At 43.7% G+C, this 27,377-nt stretch overlaps 1 protein-coding gene across 4 annotated transcripts in view; it reads left to right on the top strand.

Moving 5' to 3' along the window:
• The first annotated feature begins 10,434 nt into the window (after positions 1-10,434).
• The window catches only part of LOC148541996 (uncharacterized), a 159,120-nt gene continuing 142,177 nt past the window's right edge, over positions 10,435-27,377 (top strand). For all 4 annotated transcript variants that reach the window (XM_088473830.1, XM_088473839.1, XM_088473826.1 and 1 more), the window contains exon 1: positions 10,435-10,520. In XM_088473830.1, coding sequence (XP_088329956.1) covers positions 10,518-10,520 — 3 coding nt within the window. In that variant the 5' untranslated portion in view covers positions 10,435-10,517. The remainder of the gene's footprint in view (positions 10,521-27,377) is intronic.

Genomic DNA, 27,377 nt, shown 5'->3' with positions numbered 1-27,377 from the left:
TTGATAAATCTGGGTCATAAGGCCTGATGCAGAGATGGACGCTAATAATGCGATTGCAGATGCAATATCGTACGCAGTGCAGCTGCAAAAATATACTAATGTTAGCAAAGATCACCTGAGCAACACACCCAACTGCTGTCTTCTTACCTGCCTGTGATGATGCATACCTGCGTAAATATCGGTACCATCGACGCACATTGGTGGCCAGCTTGCCCTTGCAGCAGGTCTGACCTGCTGCAGCCTTGGGGCGTCTTCAGACAGGCATAGCTGCGTATGCAATTGCAGTGGCTAATTTATGCATGCCCAGCGGTTAAAGTGGGCCAGAATGGGGCGGAACTGCAATCCATCACCTCTAATGGTAAGCGGAACTAGTTCCGCCTTCACCACCTACATCACTGTACAGAAGCAACAGTCTGCACTGCTGTCACTGAATCCCCCTCTGAAAAGACAGAATGGGGATTGCGTTGGTAAGACGCAAGGAGGGTAATGCTGGTTAGATGCAAGTGGGATAAAGCTGGTGAGACACAGGGGAGATGGATCTGATGTGTAGCGGGAAGGTGGCACTGCAGAGATGCAGGGGGATTACGCTGGAGAGATGTAGGAGGATGTCTCTCCAGGATGTTTGATCAGGGAAGTTCACATTTTGCCCTACCCCAAAACGAATATTAATATGTATTATTTATCTGGTTGAACCTCTTGGGTGAAGATGAAAACCCCCAAACAGGTGGCTAACGTACCACGTGATCTCCTATATGAATACTGAACACTGGCTGAAAACACTGTCTGCCTAGGAAGACTCAATTTCTTCAGAGGTCCCTCTTTGTAGAGAAACCAGCATATAGGTAAGAAAAGCCTCAAGCGCAGGTACATACTGTAGGGCTTGCAAAAAACATGGGCACCCAAGTGACAGACTTGTTTGTGTTGACCCCATAAAAAACTCAGAGGCACGGCAGAGAAATAATGGTACTTGTGTACTTTACGGACTCATTGAACCCAATGAATGTTTTTTAAATGGTACTTGTGTACTTTAGGTACACAAGTAACGAAAGTTGTCCCCACCTAAAGAATAAAATTGTCCCCTCGCGGGCTCGCTGCGCTCACCACGCTTCGGGCTCGGCTCGCTACACTTGCCACAAGGTTCCCCTCTATGCCCACTTGGATGGTAGGGAATTACTCTGGACACTGGCTGATGACGTCAGGGTCCTCTCCGTGAAGGGGATTTAGACATTACCATGATTGATAATAATAATTAGTGTAGGAGACTTGGGCCCTCATTCAGAGCCGCTCGTTAGCGGCAGTACGCTCGTTCCGAGCGATGTTTGCACATCTGCGCATGCGTACGCTTTTTAGTACGCATGCGCGAACCAGTCAGTGCGGCCGAAAATCCTTTGTACGCTATATAGCGAGTGCCTGCTATTTTGAGTGACAGAATGAGGCGTATGTGGGTGGTAACAGGGGAAGGTGTTTGAAAATGGGGAGTGGAGATCCGAACGCAGGCGTGCTTAAAGGTCAAAACGGGCGTTTTATGGGTGTGTATATTTAAAACAGCAGCGTCATTGACCACGTCACTGGGTTATTTTATAGCCAGAACTGCACGCAAATTTGTGGTAGCAAACACCAACCACAAGAATAGCGAGCAGTTCATACGCTGGTCGATGTACTCGATTAATCTAATAAATAGCGGACATGACGTAGGATGCGTGCGGCCAGGGGGCGTTTTTAACAAATAAACGAGCGTATGTTTTGCTCGCTCGTTCAGACTTAGAGGTGTGAACAGACTGCAATGTGCGTACGGATCATTTGAATAGCCACCCCTTGTTTTTAAACGAACGACCGCAAATAGCGTACGGCTCTGAATGAGGGCCTTGGGTTCTCTCTACAATGAGTCCATAAAGTACAAAAGTACCGAAATAATTAAGAGTTGCACTGATGACATAGAAATTTTTTTTTTCTTTTTAAGATATTGCAATCTCAGCTGATGGCAGGAGTGCTAACAAAGCATCTAAAATGTATTTCACACTGTCATAGCCCCCAAAGCTTCTGGGGGCCTAGGCAGCCCACAAACCCCTGGCTATTCACTTCACAGTTTCCTATACACAACAGTGTATGTGTGTGAGTGTAAAGAAGAGTTTTCACAGTTATTCAGGCCTCTCAGATTAGCTCCAGCTAGCATTGGGGGGGGGGGATGATTTCCTCCACCCCTCCAGGACCACTTTAAGCCCTGTGCATGCCCATGTAACGCATTCAAACAGACAGACACTCCTGCATTTTTCTGACCACCCCCCTTCACCACCCCCAAACGCTGACAGCCTGTCACTCACTGTGCGATGGATTCCTATGTGCATCTGTAATCGTAGTGCGATCGCTGTGAATGCGCAGTGCAGCTTATACGCATGCGCAATGCCAAACAATCGCTCGATCTGCGTACGTAATCTCCATTGCGTATGTTTCAGGTCCATAGACTATGTTAGAATGCTATACCAGTTCTGCTGAAAGGGGTTATAGCAAATTGGTAGGTTTTTACAGATGTGGTACTTGCCTGCTCTTCAGGCTCTGCAGTAATACTGAAATGAAGGTCACAGAGCTCCTATATACAATAATAGGGAAGAGGTGCCAGGTTACATAATTTATTGCAGCAATTAGGGTATAAATAAAGTTAAACACAGACACTCATGATAATCAATCACTCAATAACAACATCACAACACTATCCACAGAGCCAGCCCTAACCAATTTGATGCCCTAGGCAAGATTTTGGCTGGTGCCCCCTAGCACCGCTGCTAGTTCTGCCAATAGCAATACTCATCCACAGAGCTGCAATTAGAAATTTTGGTGCCCTGAGCTAACCTTGTGGTAGGGTCTCGCTGCCGCAAACCCCAGAGAGATTTGGGCTCTAATCTCTCCACTGACATCACTTGTGGGGCCGGCCCCAAATGGTAGGCGTTCTCATGGGAACGCCTCCGTTTGCGCAGCTACCCCCCAGTCCGCCCACCAAACGGGGCGTGCTATCGCTCAACATCATCAGCACGTCCCCTTTGGTGCGAGACCCGGAGCGACGTATTGCCCGTCGCTATCCAGGTCTTGCGCATGCGCACGACGGAGCCGGCTCCATCATGCGCATGCGCTCTGGGCCACCATCGACCCGGTTGCGAGCGCTCAGCGCTCGCGACCGGGTCTGAATCAGGCCCAGTGTCCCTTATTCACATTACATCACACAGTAGTGTCTGTTATTCACATTACATCACAGGACAGTGGCCCTCATTCAGATGCGGTCACTAGAAGCGATCGCTCTCTCTGAATGAGGGTGGCCTCTTAATTTTTTTAGAGCGGCCTCCTGGTCGCTAGCTAAGCTGTGGGTTACCACCCACAGCTTAGCCACTGACCAGGGTGATGGTCGCGATGGTCAAGACCATCGCAACCATCGAGGCTTGCGACGAGACCCTAAGGTTGGGTCTCGGCAACCGCAAGCCCCAGGGCGCTTCCTGCTCTGATTGAGCAGGAAACTCCCCACTGACATCACTGCTGATGTCAGTGCCGCCGCCCACAAAACGGCAAGTGTTCATCAGGAACGCCTCCGTTTGTGTAGCCACCCCCCGCCCCGCCTACAAAATGGGCCGAGCTGTCGATCAACATCGTCAGCCGCCCCTTTTATAATGAGCTCCGGAGCGAGAGAGTTCCTCTCTCGCTCCGGGGCTTGCGCACGCGCAGTGCGGCCGCTGCGCATGCGCAGGACCAAAACATCGAGCCGGTTGCGAGCGCTCAGCGCTTGCAACCAACTCTGAATGAGGTCCAGTGTCTCTTATTCATGTTACATCACAGGACAGTGGCCCTGATTCAGAGCCGGACGCTCTGACAGAGCGCTCGCTCTGAATCAGGGCCATCCCTGCTCCTTTTTGGAGCGGCCTCCTGGCCGCTCGCATAGCTGTGGGTGGCCACCCACAGCTATAGCAAGCGGCCAAAATGATGGTCGCGATGGTCAAGACCATCGCGACCACCAGGCTTGCGATGAGACCTTTGCGGTAGGGTCTCGCTGCCGCAAACACTGGAGTGCTTTTGGCTCTATCAGAGCCAAAAGCACTCCCACTGACATCACTAGTGATGTCAGTGGGGCCGGCTCCAGACGGTAGGCGTTCCCATGCGAACGCCTCTGTCTCGGCAGCCACGTCCCCGGCACGCTCACCAAAGGGGGCGTGCTGTCAATCACCATCGACAGCACGCCCCCTTTGGTGCGAGACCCATAACGACGGCCAAGGGTCTCGCGCATGCGCACAACGGACCTGGGTCCGTCGTGCGCATGCGCACTTGGGCAACATCGACACGCTTGCGAGCGCTCAGTGCTCGCGAGCGGGTCTGAATCAGGCCCAGTGTCCCTTATTCACGTTACATCACACAGTAGTGTCCGTTAATTACACCACACCGTATTGCTCCATATTCACATAACACCACACCGTAATGCTCCTTATTCACATAACACCACACTGTATTGCTCCTTACTCACATTACACCACACTGTATTGCTCCTTATTCACATTACACCACACCATATTGCTCCTTATTCACATAACACCACACCGTATTGCTCCTTATTCACATAACACCACACCGTATTGCTCCTTATTCACATAACACCACACCGTATTGCTCCTTATTCACATAACACCACACTGTATTGCTCCTTATTCACGTAACACCACACCGTATTGCTCCTTACTCACATTACACCACACCGTATTGCTTCTTATTCACATTACACCACACCGTATTGCTCCTTATTCACATTACACCACACCGTATTGCTCCTTATTCACATAACACCACACCGTAATGCTCCTTATTCACATAACACCACACCGTATTGCTCCTTATTCACATTACACCACACCGTATTGCTCCTTATTCACATAACACCACACCGTATTGCTCCGTATTCACATAACACCACACTGTAGTTCACATTATTCACATCAGGACATGAATTATAAGAATCTCTTTAATTTGAGATTTTCTTCACGGACCAGTCACCAATATGCCAAACAAACCCAAGCTGACGCCGGGGAAGTGACCTCATCAAGCCATGATCCCGCTGCAGACGCCTCTCACACCACAGGCAGCAACCTGTTACAATAGTGACAACCCAACACCAATAAAATTGCACAGCTAGAAGAACCAAGGGTCCTTAAACATTAATATAAAGCTGGTCTGACAAATAGTGAAAGATGCTTTTTATAATATAGCAGAATAGCAAGGGAATAATCTGCCCTCAGAGCAGTTAAACAATCGACATATACTTTTACATGTGCCATTTAAAATGTCCAATAGACCTGCCCAATGCTCCCAGTAAGACTGGGAGAGGGAGGAGTCTATGGGACTATTGTCAGGTGCGGCAACTCCCTCCACCCAGCAGCCAGCCAGCAGTGATTGAGCAACACCAGTGAGTCAGGGTGGGGTGGCCGGCGGGGAGAAGGAGATCTGATAAGACCGCCCAACAGACAGCCCGCCAAGCCCGACTCGACACAGTCCTCCCTTCCCTTTGACAGTGACATGAGCTATGAGCATGCTGCGTGACCTCTGAAGTCATGCTCGCTATGCCACACAAAGCCTGCACACCGGTCTGCATGCTCACCGCCGAGGGCCGGGCAGGACGCTCTAAGCAAAGTGCTTAATGCTGCATGGCCAAACTGAGCAAAGCGCAGTTCAATCCTGGCGTTTTTGACCTAAAATCCTGGGATCCCCTCGATCATGGAATTGGCCTCCATTGTAGTGTGGGAGTGGGTCAGTGTGTGGGGGCCCTCTATGTTTGGGGGCCCCGGGACGACCGCCTCATTTGCCCCGACTATAATCTGGCCCTGACCCTAGGCATTCCAAATGCCCTAGGCATTTGCCTAATTGGCCTATGCCTAGGGTCGGATCTGTCTAACCACAAACATAAATGTATAACTGTATAGAACAAAGGAACAAGGCACACATTAATACACCTGCAGAGCTGTAGAGGAGAAATGCTAAGCATAATCTTTATAATAAAATCAAGTGCTGATAAGAGAAATAGACAGACGAGGGTGAAGAAAGAGATGGAGTAGAAGGACAAAAAGAGAGGGTTTTGCACTGAATAGAGAAAGAGAAGGAAACAGAGATAGGAGAAAAGAAAGATAAACCCAGGCATCACTGGGGACAACGTCTAGCACTTCATAAGTGTCATCAGATGCAGCTTCAGTCCCATAATAAGATGTGCATCACCCTCATCACTGTCAACAAGAAAAACACCGGAGGCTAAGTTTACCAGTGATCCTTGTTAAATGGAGCCCTAGCTGTACAATCATAATATTCACTATCTAAGCACACAATTTCCTCATGTTAAGATACCTGTCTATTCTTTCTGGCAGCCAGTGGCGTAACTAGGGTATTTGGAGGCCAGGGCAAATTTTAAAATGGAGCCCCCCCTATGCCAAAAAATGGGCGTGGCCACTGAAAAATAGGGCATGTCAACATGACACACTCCCCTTTCTTGTCACTGGGAAGATTTCTTTCCATTTGCACCTTAATGCAGTGCCCCTTATACAGTCCCCCCTTATGCAGTGCCCCTAGTAGTGGTCCCCCTTATGCAGGCCCCGATTAGTTCCCCTTATACAGGCCCCCAGTAGTGGTCCCCCATATGCAGTGCCCCTTGCACAGTGCCCCCTGTAGTGGTCCCCCTTATGCAGCCCCCCATTAGTTCCCCTTATACAGTGCCCCCAGTAGTGATCCCTCATATGCAGGCCCCCAGTAGTGATCCCCCATATACAGTGCCCCTTAAACAGTGCCCCCAGTAGTTGTCCCCCTTATGCAGTGCCCGCTGTAGTGGACCCCCTGTGCAGTGCCCCCAGTAGTGAGCCCCTTACATAGTGCCCCCAGTAGTAGTCCCTCCTATACAGTGCCCTTTATATAGTTCCCCAGTAGGAGTACCCCTTGATGCAGTGCCCCCTGTAGTAGTCCCCAGTAGTGGTCCCCCACAATGCAGTGCTCACAGTAGTATCTCCCCCCAGTGGTAGTCCCCAGTAGTGGTCCCCCATGATGCAGTGCCCACAGTAGTATCCCCCCCAGTCGTAGTCCCCAGCAGTGGTCCCCCATGATGCAGTGCCCACAGTAGTATCCCCCCCAGTTGTGGTCCCCCCCTGGAGCAGTGCCCTCAGTAGTATCCCCCCCAGTAGTATCCTCCCAGTAGTGGTCCCCCCCGAGGCAGTGCCCCCAGTAGTATCCCCCACCCAGTAGTAGTCCCCAGTAGTGTTCTCCACGATGCAGTGCCCACAGTAGTATCCCCCCCAGTAGCGCCCCCAGTAGTAGTCCCCTTCTTTGTAATAGAGCACGCCCCCCCTGAAATACACACTAAAATGAAACAAAATAAAAATACTTACCTGTATCCATGCTCCTGCTCCCGCCGCCGTCCGCACATCCATCCTCCCGGGCCGGGCCGGGCCACTCTGCATTATGGGAGAGACGTCATGACATCATGACGTTTCTCCCATTACCACTGCAGGAGCCAATGAGAGTCTATCTGACTCTCATTGGCTGCTGATTCACACACACATCGCTGCCGCTCGGCAGTGATGTGTGTGCAGCAGCAGCAGCCAATGAGAGTCTGTCTGACTCTCATTGGCTGCTGATTAACACACACATCACCGCCAGTGCTGGCGGCGATGTGTGTGTTATGCACAGTCTGAGCCCGCCTGCCACCCTCCTCCTGGCGCCGGTCCTGTGTAAATGTGTAGCGCTGACCGCACTCACTGCGGTCGGCGCTACACTGGCTAACTAGGGCGGGCCGGTACCGTGGCCGGCAGCGCCCCCCCTACGGTCCCAGGGCACGCACCCCGCTCGCCCTGCCCTACTTACACCACTGCTCGCAGCTGCTCTCTGGTGTCTCAGGGCCTGATTCAGCAAGGAACGCAAAGGAGAGAACGCACACACCCATCTGCTGCGAGAATATGCTAATCAATGCATATGCATGGAATGAATGTAGTCCGGAAGCCGAAGGTCTAAATGCCGACCGCCGGTTTCCAGCCACTGTAATCCCGACTAGGGACGAATGCCAGGCGCCGCAACGGACAGCCGCGGGGGGTGTTAGGTTTAGGGCTCCTGGATAGGTTTAGGGCTCCCACGGGGGACTTAGGGTAAGACACCCCCCCGGGAGGTTAGGGTTAGGCTAGGGGGAGGGAGGGTTAGGGTTAGGCACCCCCCCGTGGGACTTAGGTTTAGGCAGTGGGGAAGGGGGGGTTAGGCTTAGGCACAGGGGGGTGGGAGGTTAGGGTTAGGCACCCTAAAGGAGGGTTAGGGGGTAGAATTAGATTAGTTTATACTTACCTTTAGAACAATCAGGATTTCCTCCTTTGCGGCCGGCGGTAATACATATTACACCCGCATGGAGACAGCAGCACAAGATGCAGATGCCCAGCCCTATATTAAGCCGCCAATCTCCCTATACTCAAAGCCTGATCAGTACGCAAGATAGCATAAACATCGGTAACATCGAGAAGCATCTACCACATTTGCATAATAGTGGTTGACCAGACCTCGCGCAGGATCTTGGCAACTTCCTGTGTGCACGGAGTCTCATCACTGCATCTGTCGCCGCATTGGCTTAATTATGGACGCCGCTAAAATGGCGTCCCAACGCACAGGCACGCCTGAGTTCGCCCGACCAACCCCCGTCACCACCCACAAATAGCACTTCCTGTCAATCAGTATCGGAAGGGGTCTGCGTGCACGCTACTTGTAGTCTGCGTACGCCTACCCGATTGCACTGGCTAGTTCACGCATGCACAGTGCGATGCATACGCATGCGCAGTACAAAAACATCGGCCAAGTGCGTGCTTTCTCTCCTTTGAATCAGGTCCTCAGTGCACTGATTGAGTGCCCAGAGCCACACTCACAGAAGAGTTAGTATGAGAAGCTTTTGCCATTGGGCTTGCGCACAAGCTCAGTTCCATGTTGTGTCCACAGCTCTAGTAAAATTTGTTTTATACTACTGCTGTTGTGGTCATAATTTGTGCTGCTGGTGGAGCATTGTGTGACTGGGATCGGTCAGTAGCCGCTGGTTCAAATCTTGATGCCGGATCCCCGAAGACTGAAGATTCCGACAGGGGTGGTAAGTATACTATTCCTACCCTAACCCGCTCTCTCCGGTGCCTAACCCTAACCTCCCCCTGGTGGTGCCTAACCCTAACCTCCCTTTCCCGAACCCTAAACCGAACACTCCCATGGGGGGTGCCTAGTCCTGCCTGACCCTAACCCTCCCTGGGGGGTACCTAACCCTACCCCACCTCCCCATCCCCGGGGACAGTGCGCTACTTACCCAACGGCGGGATTCTGGCATCGGTATAAGCTTGTTCGGAATTCCGTCCACTGGCAAATCGATTACATCCAGTGTGACTACTCCATCTTCATTATCACCATTTGGTACAACTGTACAAGCAGTTTCTAAATATTAGTTGAATGTATTTTCCTAGGCAAGCAGACAATCAGAAGCTAGTAGAACAGTGTCCCCCAACCTTGGTCCTCTAGGCATACTAACATTCCAGGTTTTAGTAAATCAATGCTTGAGCACAGATGGTTAAATCAAAATATCTGCTGTACTACAGTATTTGTCACTTTTGCTCAAGTATGGTTATCCTTAAAACGTGCACTGTATTTGTGCCTTGAGGATTGTGGTTGGGAAGCAATGTAGTGTAGAGTGCATCTGATAGTCCTCCTCATCATAATTGCATACCATTGCGCCAGCATTCCATTACCCGCAAGAGATATGCCCACTAAAAAGAATGTAAATGCGCCCACATCTAATTACTTCAACGTATCCTTATGGTGCTCGGCCAAAGCTAGCCTACCCTTCCTTTTCCACCACAGGTGTAGGGGAAAACAAATCAACAATAAAATGCAATAGCCCAACTATAAATAAGCATCTATATCTATAAATAAAATATAAATATGGGGATGTAAAATAAACCTGTAATCTGCATCTCAAAACACTGTGCTTGGTCCCTGTACAGATCACAGTTGAAGTTACATTTACATTGTACTGTCCTTGTTATACCAACCCCTGTTTACATATTTAAATTTCAACCCTTAAATCATAATATGAATAACACGCAGTGAAAGTTTCCAAGTTCAAATTACAGTATATTCAACTGAAAATAAACCACCGTAATGGACAGTTTTGTGCAGCAGTAAATTAACCAAAGCTGTCTGTAAATAATACACCTTTATTGTCAGGCATGTAGGGAGTGGACAAGAAAACCTGCTTAGGTGCAGCCTGAATCTGCGAACCACAGATTGTCCTCTACATAATGTTATTTTCAGTTTTCTGTTTTTCGTGCATAACATGCAAATTGAGTCTGAAAGGGCAGCTCACAAGGAAGTATATCTGTACTGTACACTCACTGAAGGATAATAACTAGTGGAAAGTTCAGAGATAACATAATTCAAAGTAAAAGGATTCACTGATTAGATTATTAAAATAAGATCTATTTCTTGCCTGCAAGATTTTATTAGCAATGGTATGTATTTATTTATTTATTTTATTTGTTTTATGTGTAATGTAGTTGACCATGATTAATTACTTTTCTTGTGTAAAGTATGCAATTGAAGTTTGAAAAATATAGATGGGATGATCTCAGTGAAGTTTTATATAAATAACTGTATTTTCTCCAGAATTGGTGATATGCAATTTATTTTGTTAGAAACATTGCTTTTAATGAAAACCAACTATTGTTTGATACTATTCTGTAATTAAATTAATGGATTAACAGCTGTATATAATAATGATTGCATAGACCACAGCTTATTATAACAACATTTTTTTTGCTTGTACAGAATTAACAAAAATGGACACAAAAGTGTGTATAATATATTTTTTTAAAACGTTCTATTGAAGGTTTAACTGTTTGTTTGCTTTTTCTTTGTTAATGTTTCACACACACAAAAAAATATTTTTGGAATACTAGATATGTTCCTACACTGTGGAACTGCAATTGGTATCAATGTATCCTTTGTTTCACACTTTAACGGGCATATTTATCAATATAACTTTTAATAAAATAATGTGAAAAAGTTTTCACAGAAATTTAATTGATACTAAAATAATTAGAGCGCTTTTGGAGCAGTTTTCGTAAAAAGTACTCCAAGCTCTTACATTCGCATTATTTTAGTAAGCAGGTTGCATTTCTTATATTTGTAATGGGAAATGTGATCTGCTCAAATGAACTAAAATAAAAATGTAAAAAAATAACAGGGGGAGCCCTGCGATTATAACGCCACCTGGAGATGTCGATATTAGGTCTTTCCTGTATTTCACCGTCCCCTGCTCTGACAGGCATAGCAGAGCCGGGAGCCGGTGCCTTAGGTCACATCTCCTCTGTGACTCCAGTCAGCTACTCTGTGCTGTAAACTGGGGGCGGTCGATGGGGGAGGTTATACAGTAATTATGGTTATACAGTAATTGGTATGGGAGTCCAAATGTGCCTGTATGTGGACTGAGATTATTTTTTTAATATCCAGAAAGTAATGCTGTATTGTGGTGTTGATATTATCAATGTTGACTTAATGACTACTTTGTCTCTATCGCTAATACTGTAGTATGTAGTTAGTAGAATAAGAGATATTGGAAAAGATCCATTATTACAGAATGTTCATAAGAGCCAAAAAATGTGTAACTGATTACAATACACTACCTACTTTCTATTAAGGACTTAACTCATCGACAATATTCAATATAATATTTGCATAAGACGTGTCTCAATTTGGTGCAGTGTAGGCAAATAGATTCTTTTTTTTACAGTGTTGCACGTGCACCACAAATAATAATAACAACACAATGTGCCATAAAAATGTAAACAATACAGATATTCAGATTAGTATTAAAATAATAAAAATAATAAGAAAGTAAGAATAGTCTGAAAAAACTACCAGTATAAAAACTTTGGCCCAGATTTATCAATGGGTGATATTCTTGTTATCACTTGTTACTAATCTTAAATGCTGCTCAAACCAATCAGCTCCTAACTGTCATATATTTGAAAAATGACATGAGTTGATTGGTTGGAGCACCATTTAAGATTAGTAACAAGTGATAACAAGCAAATCACTCGTTGATATATCTGGGCCTTCAAAAGCTATTAAAAAAAATAGTGTGGGGGAGACAGTGGGATGGTGAATTATCAGCAATTTCTGTAGCCAAGAGACCATTTCTACTGTGGATTGGAAGAAACCCAGAGTTTAGTGTCTTTCGCACTTTATTCAGTAATATAGCATGGTAATAGCTATTGTTGTGTGGACATTGCAGAGTGCCTAGATGTTTGTGATTAAACAAGATGTTCTGTCAAAATGTGAGATGTAACATACCCCACACAAATGTGCGTAAAAGATCTTGAACAGTCTGAAGCCGCATTAGGGGAATATGTACAGTAATTGCAGCACTTGCAACAGGTAGAACATTTTGGGTAGAGTATTAATTTTGAACACATTCATCCTCCCTATCCAGGACTTCTGTTTTGTTTGCCACTTGCTATAATCAGCGCATATGGTCTTAACAATGAGAGTGCAATTGGAAAGAAAAATTTCTTTATTTATAGTGATTCCTATATATTTCAGATAGGTTGGGTGCCAGTCAGAAGCTTGCTTCAGGCCCTCAATAACCGATGGAAGTGTAGATAGGTTCATAAAGATAGATTTCATATAATTTATCATAAGGTTCAACAGCCTGCAAATTCTCTGAATTCACAACCAGGCTGGAAAGTAAAGTCTCTGGGATGGTGAATGGTGCTAGCAAGTCATCTGTAAGACATCACTTTCCAGAAATGTTTTTGTTGAATGTAATGAACCTCGCCAATGCCTCCATACAAAATGCAAAGATTAGAGGTGGTAAGGGACAGCCATGTCGAGTACCATTTTTATGTTGAATGCATCAGCAAGAGAACCTTTTCCCTGATTTTCACAAAGGGAGAGTTGTAAAGAACTAATATTCCAAGGAGAGAGAATAGGCCCTATTCCTGGTGTTATTAAGCCACAATTCAATCAAAAGCCTTGCCAGTATCAGTAGACCAAATAATTGACAGTGAATTTCTCTGAGAGGTATAGTGATCAAGGTCAGTAACTTTTGTGATGCAGGAGATTTAGGCAATTTGTGATGAGTTTGACACATAACTTGATACTGTATATATGTATAAGAGAGAGACTGGCTGATAACTTGGGCAAAGGGTAGGGTCTTACTCTTCTTTTGGAAGGACTGTTGTGTGTGCTTCTATGAACTGTTTGACAAATTTTATTTTCTTGTAAAGTCAAGGGTACTAATTATCTTTAATGGCCTCATAGTATGAGATAGTGTAGCCATCTCGGCTTGAGCTCTTATCGGTGGGTAATGAGGACATCGCTTGTTCAACCTCTTGTATCAGGAAAGGTTGTTTAGGAATGCCACATCTTCCAAAGAAAATATAGGGATTTGTATTGGCTGGAGGTATTAGGTAATCCGGGTTTGGTAACTGCGCTCCCCATTCCGTCTTACAACCCCTGCATTTTCCCCACAGAATTGTTACTAGAAAAGACATTGAGGTAATAATGGTTACACAAAGAGGAGGCATTGGTGCCATATGTTTGTTTCTTAAACTACTGTATGTTGACATCTACTTTATCGGATCAGAAGGCTCTCAACTTTCACTTATAGTATCAATAGGTAAGGTGTCTCCTAGTATAGCCATATAGCCAGTATAGCCATATTAGCATCTCAATAAGAGGCACATCATTAACACCATGGCAGACCATGTCATGTTACGTATAGATGAGGTGATCCACTGAGAATGGACAAAGTCAAGAGGGGCGGAGAGGGAAAGGCAAAAGAGACAAGGAAGGATCTCTACTCCTGTATCTCTATATCTGACCCATACAGTAATTCTTGTCCTATAATCTTTTAGTATAAACTGTAATTTGCCTTGTTAAGGACTGAAGTTCATCATTACATTATTTCCTTTCCCCTTGTCTCCCCCATATCATGTTAGATATGAACATTTTGATTGTTTTTATTATAGTTTATGCATATAATGTTTGAATAATACAAAACATTTTTTTTTTTCAAATTGTGATCTTTACAGTATATTATTCTCTACTTATATTGGATAATTTTTATTATGTATATTGATATGTACATTGAAAGGGACATACTGGCTGCTTCACCTTTTCATCCTTATGGAGCTGATACATCCCAAGTTCCTTTCACATCTTCTCATTGATTAATATATTTTTATAATTATAGTAGCGACCCACACCGGCTTCGCAAGGGAGCAATTTTTTTTTCTGAGGTCTTATAAGATTGCCTTGAAGATGACATTAGTCGTTTTTCCTCATGACGTCATGCGCAAAAGGGCCATGTAAAGTTGTCCACGAGAAAAACAGTCTCCACCTTAAGTGTCTGTCCCTGTGCTTTATTTATTGTCATGCCAAAGCATGGAAATTGGACTCGTTTGAAATGAAACAATCGTTTTTCACATAAATTAAATAGGAACGTTAAAAAAAGTGAAAAACTTAAGTTTTGCATCAGTAAACAGGGCTTACATCAATTTTTCTAGAGAAACCAGATAACACGTATCAATCTCTACATGGTATAATATAAAGTCCATCGTTGTGATATATCTTTAACGGTTTAGGCAGCGTAAGCCAAGAAAGCGCTCGGATGTTCGTTTTTACAGGGACTTGCTACACTAAAATCGTCACTGCTCGGCTCCCTTTTGTCATACATTAATGTTTTAGAAACCGAAACCTTCCACTATAAATGCTCTATAGAATAGTTAAAACTGCATCAAAATCCGTCCATTGGTTTTCGAGATTAGCCCAAACAAACACAGATGCCTACCAGGGACTTTATTTTATACTACAGGTTGAGTCTCCCATATCCAAAATGCTTGGGACCAGGGGGGTATTTTGGATAACGGAATATTCCATATTTTGGGATATTTGCATATCATAATGAAATATCTTGGGAATGGGACCCCAATATACACACAGAATGCATTTATGGTTTATATACACCTTATACACACAGCCTGCAGGTCATTTTATACAATATTTTCAATAATTTTGTGGCTCAAGCAAAGTTTGTGTACAGAAATGAAATTCATTTATGTTTCATATACTCCTTATACACAGCCTGTAAGTCATTTTATACATTATTTCTAATAAATTTGTGCCTTAGACAAAGTTTGTGTACATTGAGCCATCAAAAATCAAAGGTTTCATCATCTCAGTCACGCCAAAATTATTCCGTATTTCGGAATATTCCATATTTTGGAATATTTAGATATGGGGAGACTCAACCTGTATATATAGATGTGTTTTATTCTTACATTTTATTTTGGTGCTGGCTATTTATGACTTCTTAATATCTTTTATAGTCTATAGCAGTGGTTTCCAAACTTTATTGAACCACGACACCCTAGAGTATAAGCATTGTTTTCATGGTATCCCTAAGTCAAAAGTTTTTTATTGAGAAATTCAGAAATGTAATAAAGTGAAGTAAATTGTGCTTACCTGTCATTCTTAGGCTCAGTTATGTCATGATGGACAGGTTTGCACTTCTGTTTGTCCACATATTTACATTACATTGACCATAAATAATTTGATTTGGTGCTGGACCACCTATCTGAGGCACCCCTGCAAGTGTCCCGAGGCACCCCAAGGTGCACAGTTTGGGAACCACTGGTCTACGGGTATTTAAGAGGTTTAGTTGACTCCTGGCACTTAATATCTTGACAAACGTTTACAATTTGGACCTTTGGTGACATTACTAATTTGGCAAATATGGGCGTGTGTTCTTGTTCACTTTCAGCAATATTGTTATCATCATGACCACAAAACATTGGTACTGTACTTCCTTATGAAAAAGATTGTAATTATTTAGCAGAGAACAGATTACACAATTACATTTGTATTTGAATTTACAGTATAGAACAAATATCATATACAGGTACTATTTTAAATAACTAACTATAGATAGTTAAATAAGAGAAAAATAACTATATATTCCTGTATGACAAACACTAAAAAAGTATTACACATATTGTTAGAAAAATATATAGTCATATGCTTAACACAATAATTACTGTATTGTATGTGCTAACTTCTGTAGTTTAAAATGTTAATACAGTTTACAAAAATAATTGAAGAAACTAGAAACTGACACTGACTGACTGACTAAGATATCCATTGTATTTGTTGATTAAAAGCATATTTAAATTCAACATGCCTTAACAGTGTCCTGAATCATCAACAAATCGACAATGGAAGGGGAGTTCCCAGTACTGCAAAAGTGCTTGGAGGAGATCTCTGCAGGGTACTCAGAGCAGACTGATGTGCGATCATCAACCCCTCAAAGTGCTGCTTCCTGCTCAGAGGGAACTGATCTGTCCCCTCTGAGTAGCCTGGCACACACTCTTGTGCATATATGGAATGGGGAAGGGGGTATCAAATATGAGAATCCATAGTCAATGGGGAAAGAGTTGTCTTCACCTAGGGATGTATGGTCACTGGAGTATGGTGGGAGAGAAATTATACTACTGGGAGATCAAAGCCTACAGGATTATGCCACAGGGGTGGGGGATAATATCTGGGGTCATCAACATTAGAGTGGGAGGGCCGGGTATACTACTGGGGGGTCAATTGTTACATGCTTTTACATAAGTATTATTTACCTAATTAATTCATAAAAATTCAACAATTTCTGATATATTTGCCAGTTAAGTGGTTAAACAATATAATCCTATAAAACTAAAGCACCCACACGTACATCAATTTGCTATATTTTAGGCTCATCAATGCACTCAAGGTGTCTTCTCAATCCTCCAACTGTGTATTCTAACAGCTGTGATCTGCAATGAACCAGAAGACACAACAGGCCATCGTAGTGTAGTATTTTCAAGCTACTGATTTATTTTGGAGAAAATGCCTAAAAATTGACTATTGACAATATTTAGAAACAGCTTTTTGTCCACTGCTTATATTGTCATTCTCATTGAGACTAAACTGTGTAACTTCCTGGAGAAAGAACTGTCAATTATTTTGCAGTTAATTAGGGCTCACAAAAATGTATTTAGATTTGCACATCACCTGTATGATTTTTACAGTAGATATGTTTAGTAATCTTTACTAGTGTAGCATTACTATAAAGTATAGTATTACTATAGCACATATATTAATTTATTATCATGATTATGTACAGAGGTTGGGCTAGAACAGTGGAAGAATAAGCCATTAAACAACATTTCAGCCCATTTCCACTGATTACACTGTTTCTTTGACATCACTTAACCACCCTTAGCATCACTGGTCAGCTCAGTGGGGGCTGGGCTTATTGCAATTGGTTCCAGGTAGCTTTATTAGGCTATCGGAAAACACAATTATAGTGTTAGCTTTATTAGGCACTATGTATCTGTTTAGTTTTCTGTTGGCTTTTTGACTCTGCTCAATCTTGATCATCCTTGTCTACCGCCTGCACTAACCACGGTTTGTGACCCCCCTACTATTCTGTTTCTCCATGATTCTATTTTTAATTATACCTGACTATTCTGCTTGTTTATGTTCAGTAAACATTCATCTACAGTGGTATTCACTCTGTATGATTCAGTGTATCTTTTGGTGTATTCACCAGTTTTGACACTCACCAAAGAATATAGTAATATACTGTTGACTGTTTTAGCAAGTTTAGTTATTTTGTATTTTTGAGGTGTTTACTACCAGCCAAGAAATTGGCATTTATTTTCAGAATGTATTGATGTTTTATGGCATCCCTTTAAATATAGTGTCTGATAGAGGTTCACAGTTTGTCTCAAAATACTGGAGAGCATTCTGTCTGATATACAATATGATTAGTATGAATTTATCCCATGGATCAAGTTTCAAAATAATCTTGCATATTCTTACGCCAAGGTTTCCCCAATGTTTTGTGTGTATGGGTATCACCCACAGCCCCAATCATATTCTTTGGTATAGCCATTGGAGGGAAGTGGCTGTGAAGCTAAAATTATCCCCCTCCAAGTTAATACCCAACATTATATATTTCCCTGCTGAAATCAGTGATTATTTAGAATTTTAATATGGATACTGCTTTACCTGCACCTCTCATCTTTGAAGTTGAGACAGAGAACAAAATCAAAAGTATATTGGATTCCAAATGGTCCAGGGTACAAATTCAGTATCTGGTACACTGGAAGGAGTGTGGTTCTGAAGAAAGGTAATAGCTTAATAACAATGTTATTCATACAGAAAGACATATTTGGTGTTCAATGACCCCTCAAGGGGGGGAGGGGTAGGTAAAATTACTGTCAGGATTATGAACAGAGGTTGGGATAGAAACAGTGGCAGATTAAGGCTGGATTATGTACTACATCTCAGCACATTCTCACTGTTTACACTGGTTGCTTGATCTAACATATAACATCCCTGATACTCAGATGCTTAGCATCACTGATCATCAATATGAGGGCTGGGTTGATTGACTTATTGGGGTTTGTTCCAGGAAGTTTTATAAGGCTGTGATTACATACTCTCATTGCTTGTTACAGTGTTAGCTTGCTTAGACACTGTGCTCTGTATTGCATGGTTGTCTGTTGGATTTTGACTCTGCTAGTTCTTCAATATGGAGGAGTTCACTATGAGGATATATCAACTCACCACTTCTTAAATGTATAAGGTAGCTACCTGTCCCATATGGATAATGTGTGTCCAGACTCTGGGGGAGCTAACTGCTGTATCCGATGTTCACTCACCGATAGCACCAGGCAGGTGCTGTTAGTATGGAAACCCGGTCCGTCACTCAGATGATTGGGACCAAGAAGTATTGTGTTTCTGCACCCTCTGCTAATTGCTGTGGGGATTGGTGAAGCTGTAAGCCACTAGTAAGACTCTGGGCCTGATTCATTACGGATCGCTATTGTGAACGCAGCTGCGATTACGCACACAGTTCTGCTGCGCAAAATGCAAATGTTTGCAACTGCTCAGCCAGCACCGAGACGCCCACTACAGCTTTCTCACATCCATAAGACCTCGCAGTCCTGCACATACATCGGTAACATAGAACCCTCACGCAGAATTACAGCAGTTCTGACCTGTCTCAGTAATTGCAAGTCTCATCACACAGTGAGTACTCAAGCTGCGTATGTCGTTGCAGTGGCTAATTTATGCACGCCCATGCAACGGCGTACAAGTGCACTGGCACGCCTGCATTTCTCCAACCACTCCCCTGTCACCACCCCCAAACGCTGAGGTCCTGTCACTCTGCGATGGCTTCGTATCTGCGTACTTGATCGCAGTGCGATCACAATGCGAACCTGCGCACATGCACTGTGGTGCATGCTCAGTACGCACCATTGGCCGACCTGTGTACTCGGTTGCAATTGCAATCCATGCTGAATCAGGCCCAGTGTCTATCTGTGTTTCATAAATATATTATACAGAAAGATCCCCCTCCCAGCACAACCCGCATTTTCCCCTGCTCGGCAATATGAATATGAAGAGTTCATGGACATTCTGAAGATTTTCATCCCTACAAGAGTGGTTCAGTAGCTATGTAAAATGCTTTACTCATATTACTTTTCTGTACTAGTTTTTACGGTATACAATCGGGAAGCCGGCTGCCTTAATACCGACAGCCGGCCTCCCGACTGTCATATCCCGGCAAGGGTGAAATGCTGGGCATCTAGATGTAGACTCCTGACATTTTCCCGACGCCGGGAGACAGGCGCCCGGCATCCCGATCGAAGGGACGCCGGGCGCCGCGAGCGGACAGCCACGCGGGGGGGGGGGGAGGGTTAGGTTTAGGGCACCCGGGGGGGACTTAGGGTCAGGCACCCCCCCCCGGGAGGGTTAGGGTTAGGCTAGGGGGAGGGAGGGTTAGGCAGCGGGGAAGGGGGGGTTAGGGTTAGGCACCCCCGCCGGGGGGGACTTAGGGTTAGGCACTTCCCCGGGGGACTTAGGTTTAGGCAGCGGGCAAGGGGGGGTTAGGGTTAGGCACTTAGAGGGGGGATTAGGGTTAGGCACTTGGGGGGGAGGTTAGGGTTAGGCACCTCTAAGGAGGGTTAGGGTTAGGTTAGTCAGTACTTACCTATCGACGATCGGGATTTCCAGCGCTGTCAGGCTTCCGCTGCCGGGAACTTCATACCGATTCTGTTTTTACTGTTGTATCTTTTATACATTAATTAAACATATACTACACTATGTGGAATATTTATGGTGTTTTTAGTGCTGGGCTATAAATTGTAGAGAACAGGAAGTAATTTATCCATTGTGACACAGAGGAAGAATTCATTTAAAGAGATTAGATAAGCTATAAAGAACTATTATAAAGTATGCATAATTTATTTGGGAATAATTCCAAACAAATATGAACATACTACACTATAAGTGCCTTGTCGTGTTGTCTGGTTTGTGTTTATTTCTAGATCCTGCTATGTAGGATCATATAAGGAGAGCTGCTGTTTTCATATTAGAATGATGAATCTAATATATATTTTACCTTGTGATTATGAGACGTTATTTTGCAAACGGGAAGCAACAGCAGGGTGTGACTCAATACAGACTAGTGTACACTCTGTGTAAAAATCATGACTACAAGACATAAAATTCTTTCCTGGTGCACTTAGATGTAACGTGCATTGATTATACATAAACACTAAGGTATGAGGAAATAATGGTACGACTAAATGTGGTGTACAGAAATACACATGTAAGAAATCAATCAATGTGTGACTTCCGCATTTTACACTTTGCTCACTGTAAATCATAGGCTTTATGGATTCTGTTCTACATAGCAATGATATTAAACACTAATGTTGATACAGGTTGAGTCTCCCATATCCAAAATGCTTGGGACCAGGGATTATTCCGTATTTTGGATTATTTGCATATCATAATGAGATCTCTTGGGAATGGGACCCCAATATACACACAGAAAGCATTTATGTGTTATATACACCTTATACACACAGCCTGCAGGTCATTTTATACAATATTTTCAATAATTTTGTGGCTCAAGCAAAGTTTGTGTACAGAAATTAAATTAATTTATGTGTCATATACACCTTATACACACAGCCTGAAGTTAATTTTATACAATATTTTTAATAATTTGTGCCTTAGACAAAGTTTGTGTACATTGAACCATCAAAAATCAAAGGTTTCATTATCTCAGTCATGCCAAAATTATTCCGTATTTTGGAATATCTGGATATGGGAGACTCAACCTGTTTCAGTATCTATAATGGGTGCAGGGTGTGAGGTGCACATGGACCCACATCACACACCCCTCACTCATGTTCTCTAATACCTCGCCGGAGTCCTGCTCAGTATAGCTGCACAAATCATTGTGAAATTGATGCAGCTGCCATTTCCCCGGTGTTCTGTGAATGTGCAGTATAAAAATCGCCAGAGCCTACTCACTTGCTCTGCTGCCCCCTCCTCTCTTTAATATGCCTGTGGTTGATATGCTGTGTGTATATATTTATTATCTATCTAGATCATACTTGCCTACCCTCCCGATTTGGCGATCCCCCCGCCCCCCATGCGGTTCCACGATAATCCCCGGCAGCAGGGGGGACCCGTGGCATGATTCGTGCTAAATCATGTCATCGTGGCCCTGCCCCATGCTTCACATTGTAGCGATTTGCGCCATTGTGAAAAGGGGGCAGGACCGCAATCTCATGGCCACGCCCCATGCCCTATACCCTTTTGCCATGACACGCCCTCCACTGTGAAAGACTGACAGCTCCCTCCCAGAAGGAGGGAGCTAAAAGTCTGTAAGTATGATCTATATTTCTATATCTATATATAGACAGCAAGTAAAATAAGTATTGAACACATCAAGATTTTTCTCAGTAAATATATTTGTAATGGGGCTATTGTAATGACATTTTCACCAAATGTCAGCAACAACCCATGCAATCCACACATGCAAAGAAATCAAACCATAGATGTCCATAAATTAAGTTATGTGTAATAATGTGAAATGATACAGGGAAAAAGTATTGAACACGCTTACTGAAATTTATTTAATACTTCGTACAAAAGCCTTTGTTGGTAATGACAGCTTCAAGATGACTCCTGTATGGAGAAACTAGTCGCATGCATTGCTCAGGTGTGATTTTGGCCCATTCTTCCACACAAACAGTCTTCAAATTTTGAAGGTTCTGTGGACCTCTTCTATGAACTCTGATCTTTAGTTCTTTCCATAGATTTTCAATTGGATTCAAGTCAGGTGATTGGCTGGGCCATTCTAGCAGCTTTATTTTCTTTTTCTGAAACCAATTGAGAGCGTCCTCGGCTGTGTGTTTGGGATCATTGTCTTGCTGAAATGTCCACCCTCGTTTCATCTTCAGCATCCTGGTAAATGGCAGCAGATTTTTATCAAGAATGTCTCGGTACATTTTTCCATTCATTCTTCCTTCAATAATATGAAGTATGACCGTACCGTATGGTGAAAAACAGCCCCACACCATGCTGTTCCCACCTCCAAATTTCACTGTTGGTATTATGTTTTTGGGGTGATGTGCAGTGCCATTTCTCCTACAAACATGGTGTGTATTATGGCATCCAAAGAGTTCAATTTTGGTCTCATCTGACCAGACTATGGGCTTTATTCAGAGGCGGCCGTACGGTCTACGACCGCATGGCCGCCTCGATGTTTGTCTAGTGCGCATGTGCACGAGGGAGCCGGCTCCTTCGTGCGCATGCGTGAGACCCGCTACGACCGACAGCTCCGGTCGTAGCGGGTCTCTTTCCAAAGGGGGCGAGCTGTCGATGTTGATTGACAGCTCGCCCCGTTTGGAAGGCGGGCCAGGGGGGTGGCAGCCCAAACGGAGGCATTCCTATGGGAATGCCTGCCATTTGGGGAGGCTCCACTGACATTACTAGTGATGTCAGTGGAGAGCTTCCGGCTCTGACAGCCGCCAGAAGCTCTCCGGGGCTTACGACAAGTCTACCCTAGGGTCTCGTCGTAAGCCCCGATGGTTGCGATGGTCAAGGACCATCGCGACCATCACCCTAGCGGTCGTTAGAGCTGTGGGTGTAAACCCACAGCCTAACGACCGAAACAGAGGCGGGCGGTCAGGATGCAAGCGGCCGCCCAGTTTCTGAGCGACCGCTTGCATCCTCCGACCGCCTCTGAATGAGGGCCTATATTCTCCCAGTATTTCACAGACTTGTCCAAATGTTGTGCAGCAAACTTTAAACAAGCTTCAACATGCTTTTTCTTCAGCAATGGAGTCTTGCGTGGTGAGCATGCATAGAAGCCATGGCGGTTGAGTGCATTACTTATTGTTTTCTTTGAAGAAATTGTACCTGCTAATTCCAGGTCTTTCTGAAGCTCCTTGGCTCTTGGACAACTCTTCTGATAATTCTTTTCACTCCTCTGTCAGAAATCTTGCGAGGACACCTGGTCATGGCTGGTTTATGGTGAAATTATGTTCTTACCAGAGTCCATAGGGATCCACAGGGATACCATGGGGGATAATGTGGTTGGAGAGATCCAGGTGCCAAAACTGTTAAAGCTTTCAGCTCCCAGGATACCTGGGGTCCTCCTCCATATATACACCACCCCTAACCACATGCCTTCAGTTTTGTTAACAAGCCTGAAGGCAGGAGAAGGAAAGAGGAGAAGGAAGAGCAATCGTACACCATAAACACTCTTACACAAGATGAGGGAGTCCGTGACCAAAAGAAAAAATTACCCATGCAGCCAGGTGCGTCAGGGTGGGTGACCTGTGAACACTATGGACCTCGAAGAAAAGAAGTTATCAATGGAAAGTCCACCATAACTCTAATTTTCTTCTTCAGGGTCCATAGGGACCCACAAGGATACCATGGGGATATCCTAAAGCAGTACCCCTAGGGTGGGGGATGCTCCTGAGCAGAAAGTTGAACTTGTCACCCAAAGTAAACATCCTCAGAGGCAAAAGTATCAAAGGCATAGAACCTAAGAAAATTGTGGACAGAGGACCACGTGGCTGCCTTACACAACTGTTCAGCAGAGGCACCACGGCTAAATTCCCACGATGGCCCTGCAGACCGAGTAGAATGTGCTGTCACCATGTTTGGGACAGAGAGATCAGCCTGTGTTTACACCTGAGAGATAGTCGTGCATCGCCATCTTGCCAGAGTCTGCTTGTTTGCTGGCCATCCTTAAAATCTTAGAATTTCTGAAGAAGTTCTCAAAAGAGAGAAACGCATTAGATATTGTTCTGAGCCTATATCAACCATCTATTAAGGATCTCGAGTTCTAGGTTTGTGACCTAGAACTCCGTTTATCGCTACACTGCTAGAACTGGAATGATATGGTGAGCAGAACAGCCTGTCACTATGTTTTCACAGACTGCTAATTTAGCTGATACAACTACACACCTGCCTTCAGAGGAAGTAACATGGAGTGAGGCAAACGGCTGTCTATTGCGGAGTCCGCGGCCAGAGAGCTAAGTCTGACGGGTCTACCTCACAGCGACCATACTGTAGTCAGCTTCTGGAGCTGTGTATCTACTAGTTAGTAACTACCATCACACTTTGTTCCAGACACAGTAAGTGGCAAAGTGATATTGTGTCACTGAGCAGCTACTTAACATAGCATATCTACAATTCCGTTGGAGTTACCTGAAGTTTATGCGGAACTTTCATATTATTATACCTTGTATGTCACAGTTTAAACAATGGGACATACCTTCCATATATTGGAACCTAATGTCATATCCTATGGAACATTATTGTCGTCAGTGGACCCAATGGGATTAATAGAGACGCAGGGGATTCAACATTTTTTCTACCATTGGATGGGTATTTTATTCATCAATAACATTCTATTCTAGTTTCTATGGATTATATGGATTATTTTTTACTTAAATTATTGTTTGCTTATACATGATTGATTACACAGGTCTGCTGTTCTAGGTGGAACAAGAATACGATTCTTGGATACAAAGAGTTAATCACGCCACACAAACAAGTATATGTTAAAAAGACATTTATAACAAAGTAAAAAGAAGAATATTTAACTTGCTTGTCAGATCTACTTAAAACATAGATTGCTTCATTCCCAGGAGCCTCTCCTCCAACACCTTAGAGCTGGGATCTCGTACATCAAGCACAGACAAAAGATGTAACTGTCTATACTAACAGGTTACATCTTTATATAGGGAAGATACTCATGCATAAGCAGTTTAACAAGTTTAAAGGTAATTTTGAAATATTAAGTAGAGGAAAGAATAGACAGTAGGAGGCACTGTAGCCTCAATTAAGAAAGGTGGTCATGTCAAAGACATCTGACTGTATTTATGATGTGTACTTAGCTTAACTGAAGGTAACGCCATATTTTTTCAGGATTGGTAATGTCTGGCCACATATCTGGACACAATAAGACACTATTTACTTAACTTAAACAGTGAACTTTGGGCATTGCACATAAATGAAACTGCTGAACACAGTTGTATATAGCTAAAACACTACCTAATGTCTAACACAGATATCTATTGCCTTATACATTTATAAAATCACACAACAATATGGCTTCCAGCAACCATTCTGTATTCCCAGTACATCTGCAAAATTTAAGGTATTGAAAGCTTCTTTAATAATACTTTTTTATTCTTAATTATACTCCCGTGTACATCAAGAAATAGTATATAAATAAAAATTACCACATCACATTTACCTATAAAGGGGTTACATACATTTTTAAGAAAAAACAAGAGGTTTAATTGTTTTTGACATTTATTGTGAAATACGAAGAAGTGTAGATGATATCACTGTGTTTTTGTCTTAATTACATAACAATAAAATCAAACAATAATAGAAACAAAACCATAATTATTGAATATTTTTAAATATCTTGATTTATTTGTCTTCAAACTTCATTTTGTCACTTTTCGCTTTTTCTGTGTCGTCTCTGTGTATCATCCAGCAGTAGTCAGCCATCATGCTGACGTCCCAAAGAAACAACAAAAAGTATTCACCCAGCACACTGAATGAAATGAGCAATAAGATTTGAAAAACTACATGGTGGTAGATAATTCAGAGATCTCAGTTGCATATATTTGCAAAGGGCCGCGTGCAAATATATGCAACTGAGATCTCTGAATTATCTACCACCATGTAGTTTTTCAAATCTTATTGCTGATTTCATTCAGTGTGCTGGGGGAATACTTTTTGTTGTTTCTTGTATAGACTAACCCCTCCCTTACATGCACCTGAGTGATATTACTGAAGTGATTGAGGAGCTTCCAACTTGTATTATTGACGTCCCAAAGACCCTGGTATCTTCTTTCTAAATCTTTAACATCTTGGTGGAACCATTCACCCTGTTCTTCACTGTAGTCTCGGAGATTTTTCGGGAAATGCTCAATATGGGAATTCAAAAAATGTACCTATAAACTCATATTGCAGCTAAGGTTTCTGTAACTATTAAGCATTTCCCTGACAATTTCTTTGTAGTTTGGATCCTTGACATTACCTAAAAATTTTGAAATCACTTGTTTGAACGAAGTCCACGCCGAAAGTTCCACAATATTTATTACATTTCCGAAATGTTCATCTTTTATTTACTTTCTAATGTCAGGGCCTGTAAAAATACCTTCCTGCAGTTTAGTTTATGATGGCTTCTTGATGAGTAGCATCAATTAGTGTGTACACTGTACTGTATGAGTGGTGTGTACTGTATATGTACTGTGTGTGTGTGTACTGTGGGCCTGATTCAGACCCGGTCTCTAAGCTGCAGTCGCTCGCTGCCAAAAGGGGCCGGTTATGCAAATACCGCGATTGCGCTGTCTGGCTTAAGGATGTCCTCTATGTCTTAGAGGGCGACGGCAGTGAGCATACGCAGGAGTATAAAGCCGCCCACCTCTCTCTTAGTAGACGTCATCTCCAGGAAGTGTATGATTAATCGGGAATATCGAGACCCATCGGAGCTGCACGCAGCACTTGAGGTAGCCCCTACTCCACCGCAGGCACTGCGATCAGTTCAGGCTAAAATACAACCAAGTGACGTGTTCAATGACACTTCTTTGCTAATTATGCACACCCATTAAACTCCGTTCACAAGCACCTTCCCCTGTTACCACCCACAAACGGCGCAATCTGTCACTCAAAGTACTGGCCAGTCTGTGTACTACGAGCGCACGATTCCCGGCCGCAGTGACTGGTTTGCGTATGTGCAGATGTGCGATAATCGCCCCTAGCGAGCGTCGCAGCTTAGCGACCGTGTCTGAATCAGGCCCTGTGTGTGTGTATGTAGTAGGCAGGGGTTAAAATGAGCCGGCACAGGGCAAAACTGTGTTGCATCTGTTGCATTTGGTTCCATCTTCGCCAGCTTACCTTGTAGTTGTAGTGTGTGTGCGCAATGT

Source organism: Taudactylus pleione, unplaced genomic scaffold (assembly GCF_031769625.1).
Source record: "Taudactylus pleione unplaced genomic scaffold, aTauple2 ptg000016l, whole genome shotgun sequence".
NCBI classification, from domain to species: Eukaryota; Metazoa; Chordata; class Amphibia; order Anura; family Myobatrachidae; genus Taudactylus; species Taudactylus pleione.
The sequence above is the reverse complement of the archived record's forward strand: the minus strand, read 5'-3'. Positions and strand labels throughout refer to the sequence as shown.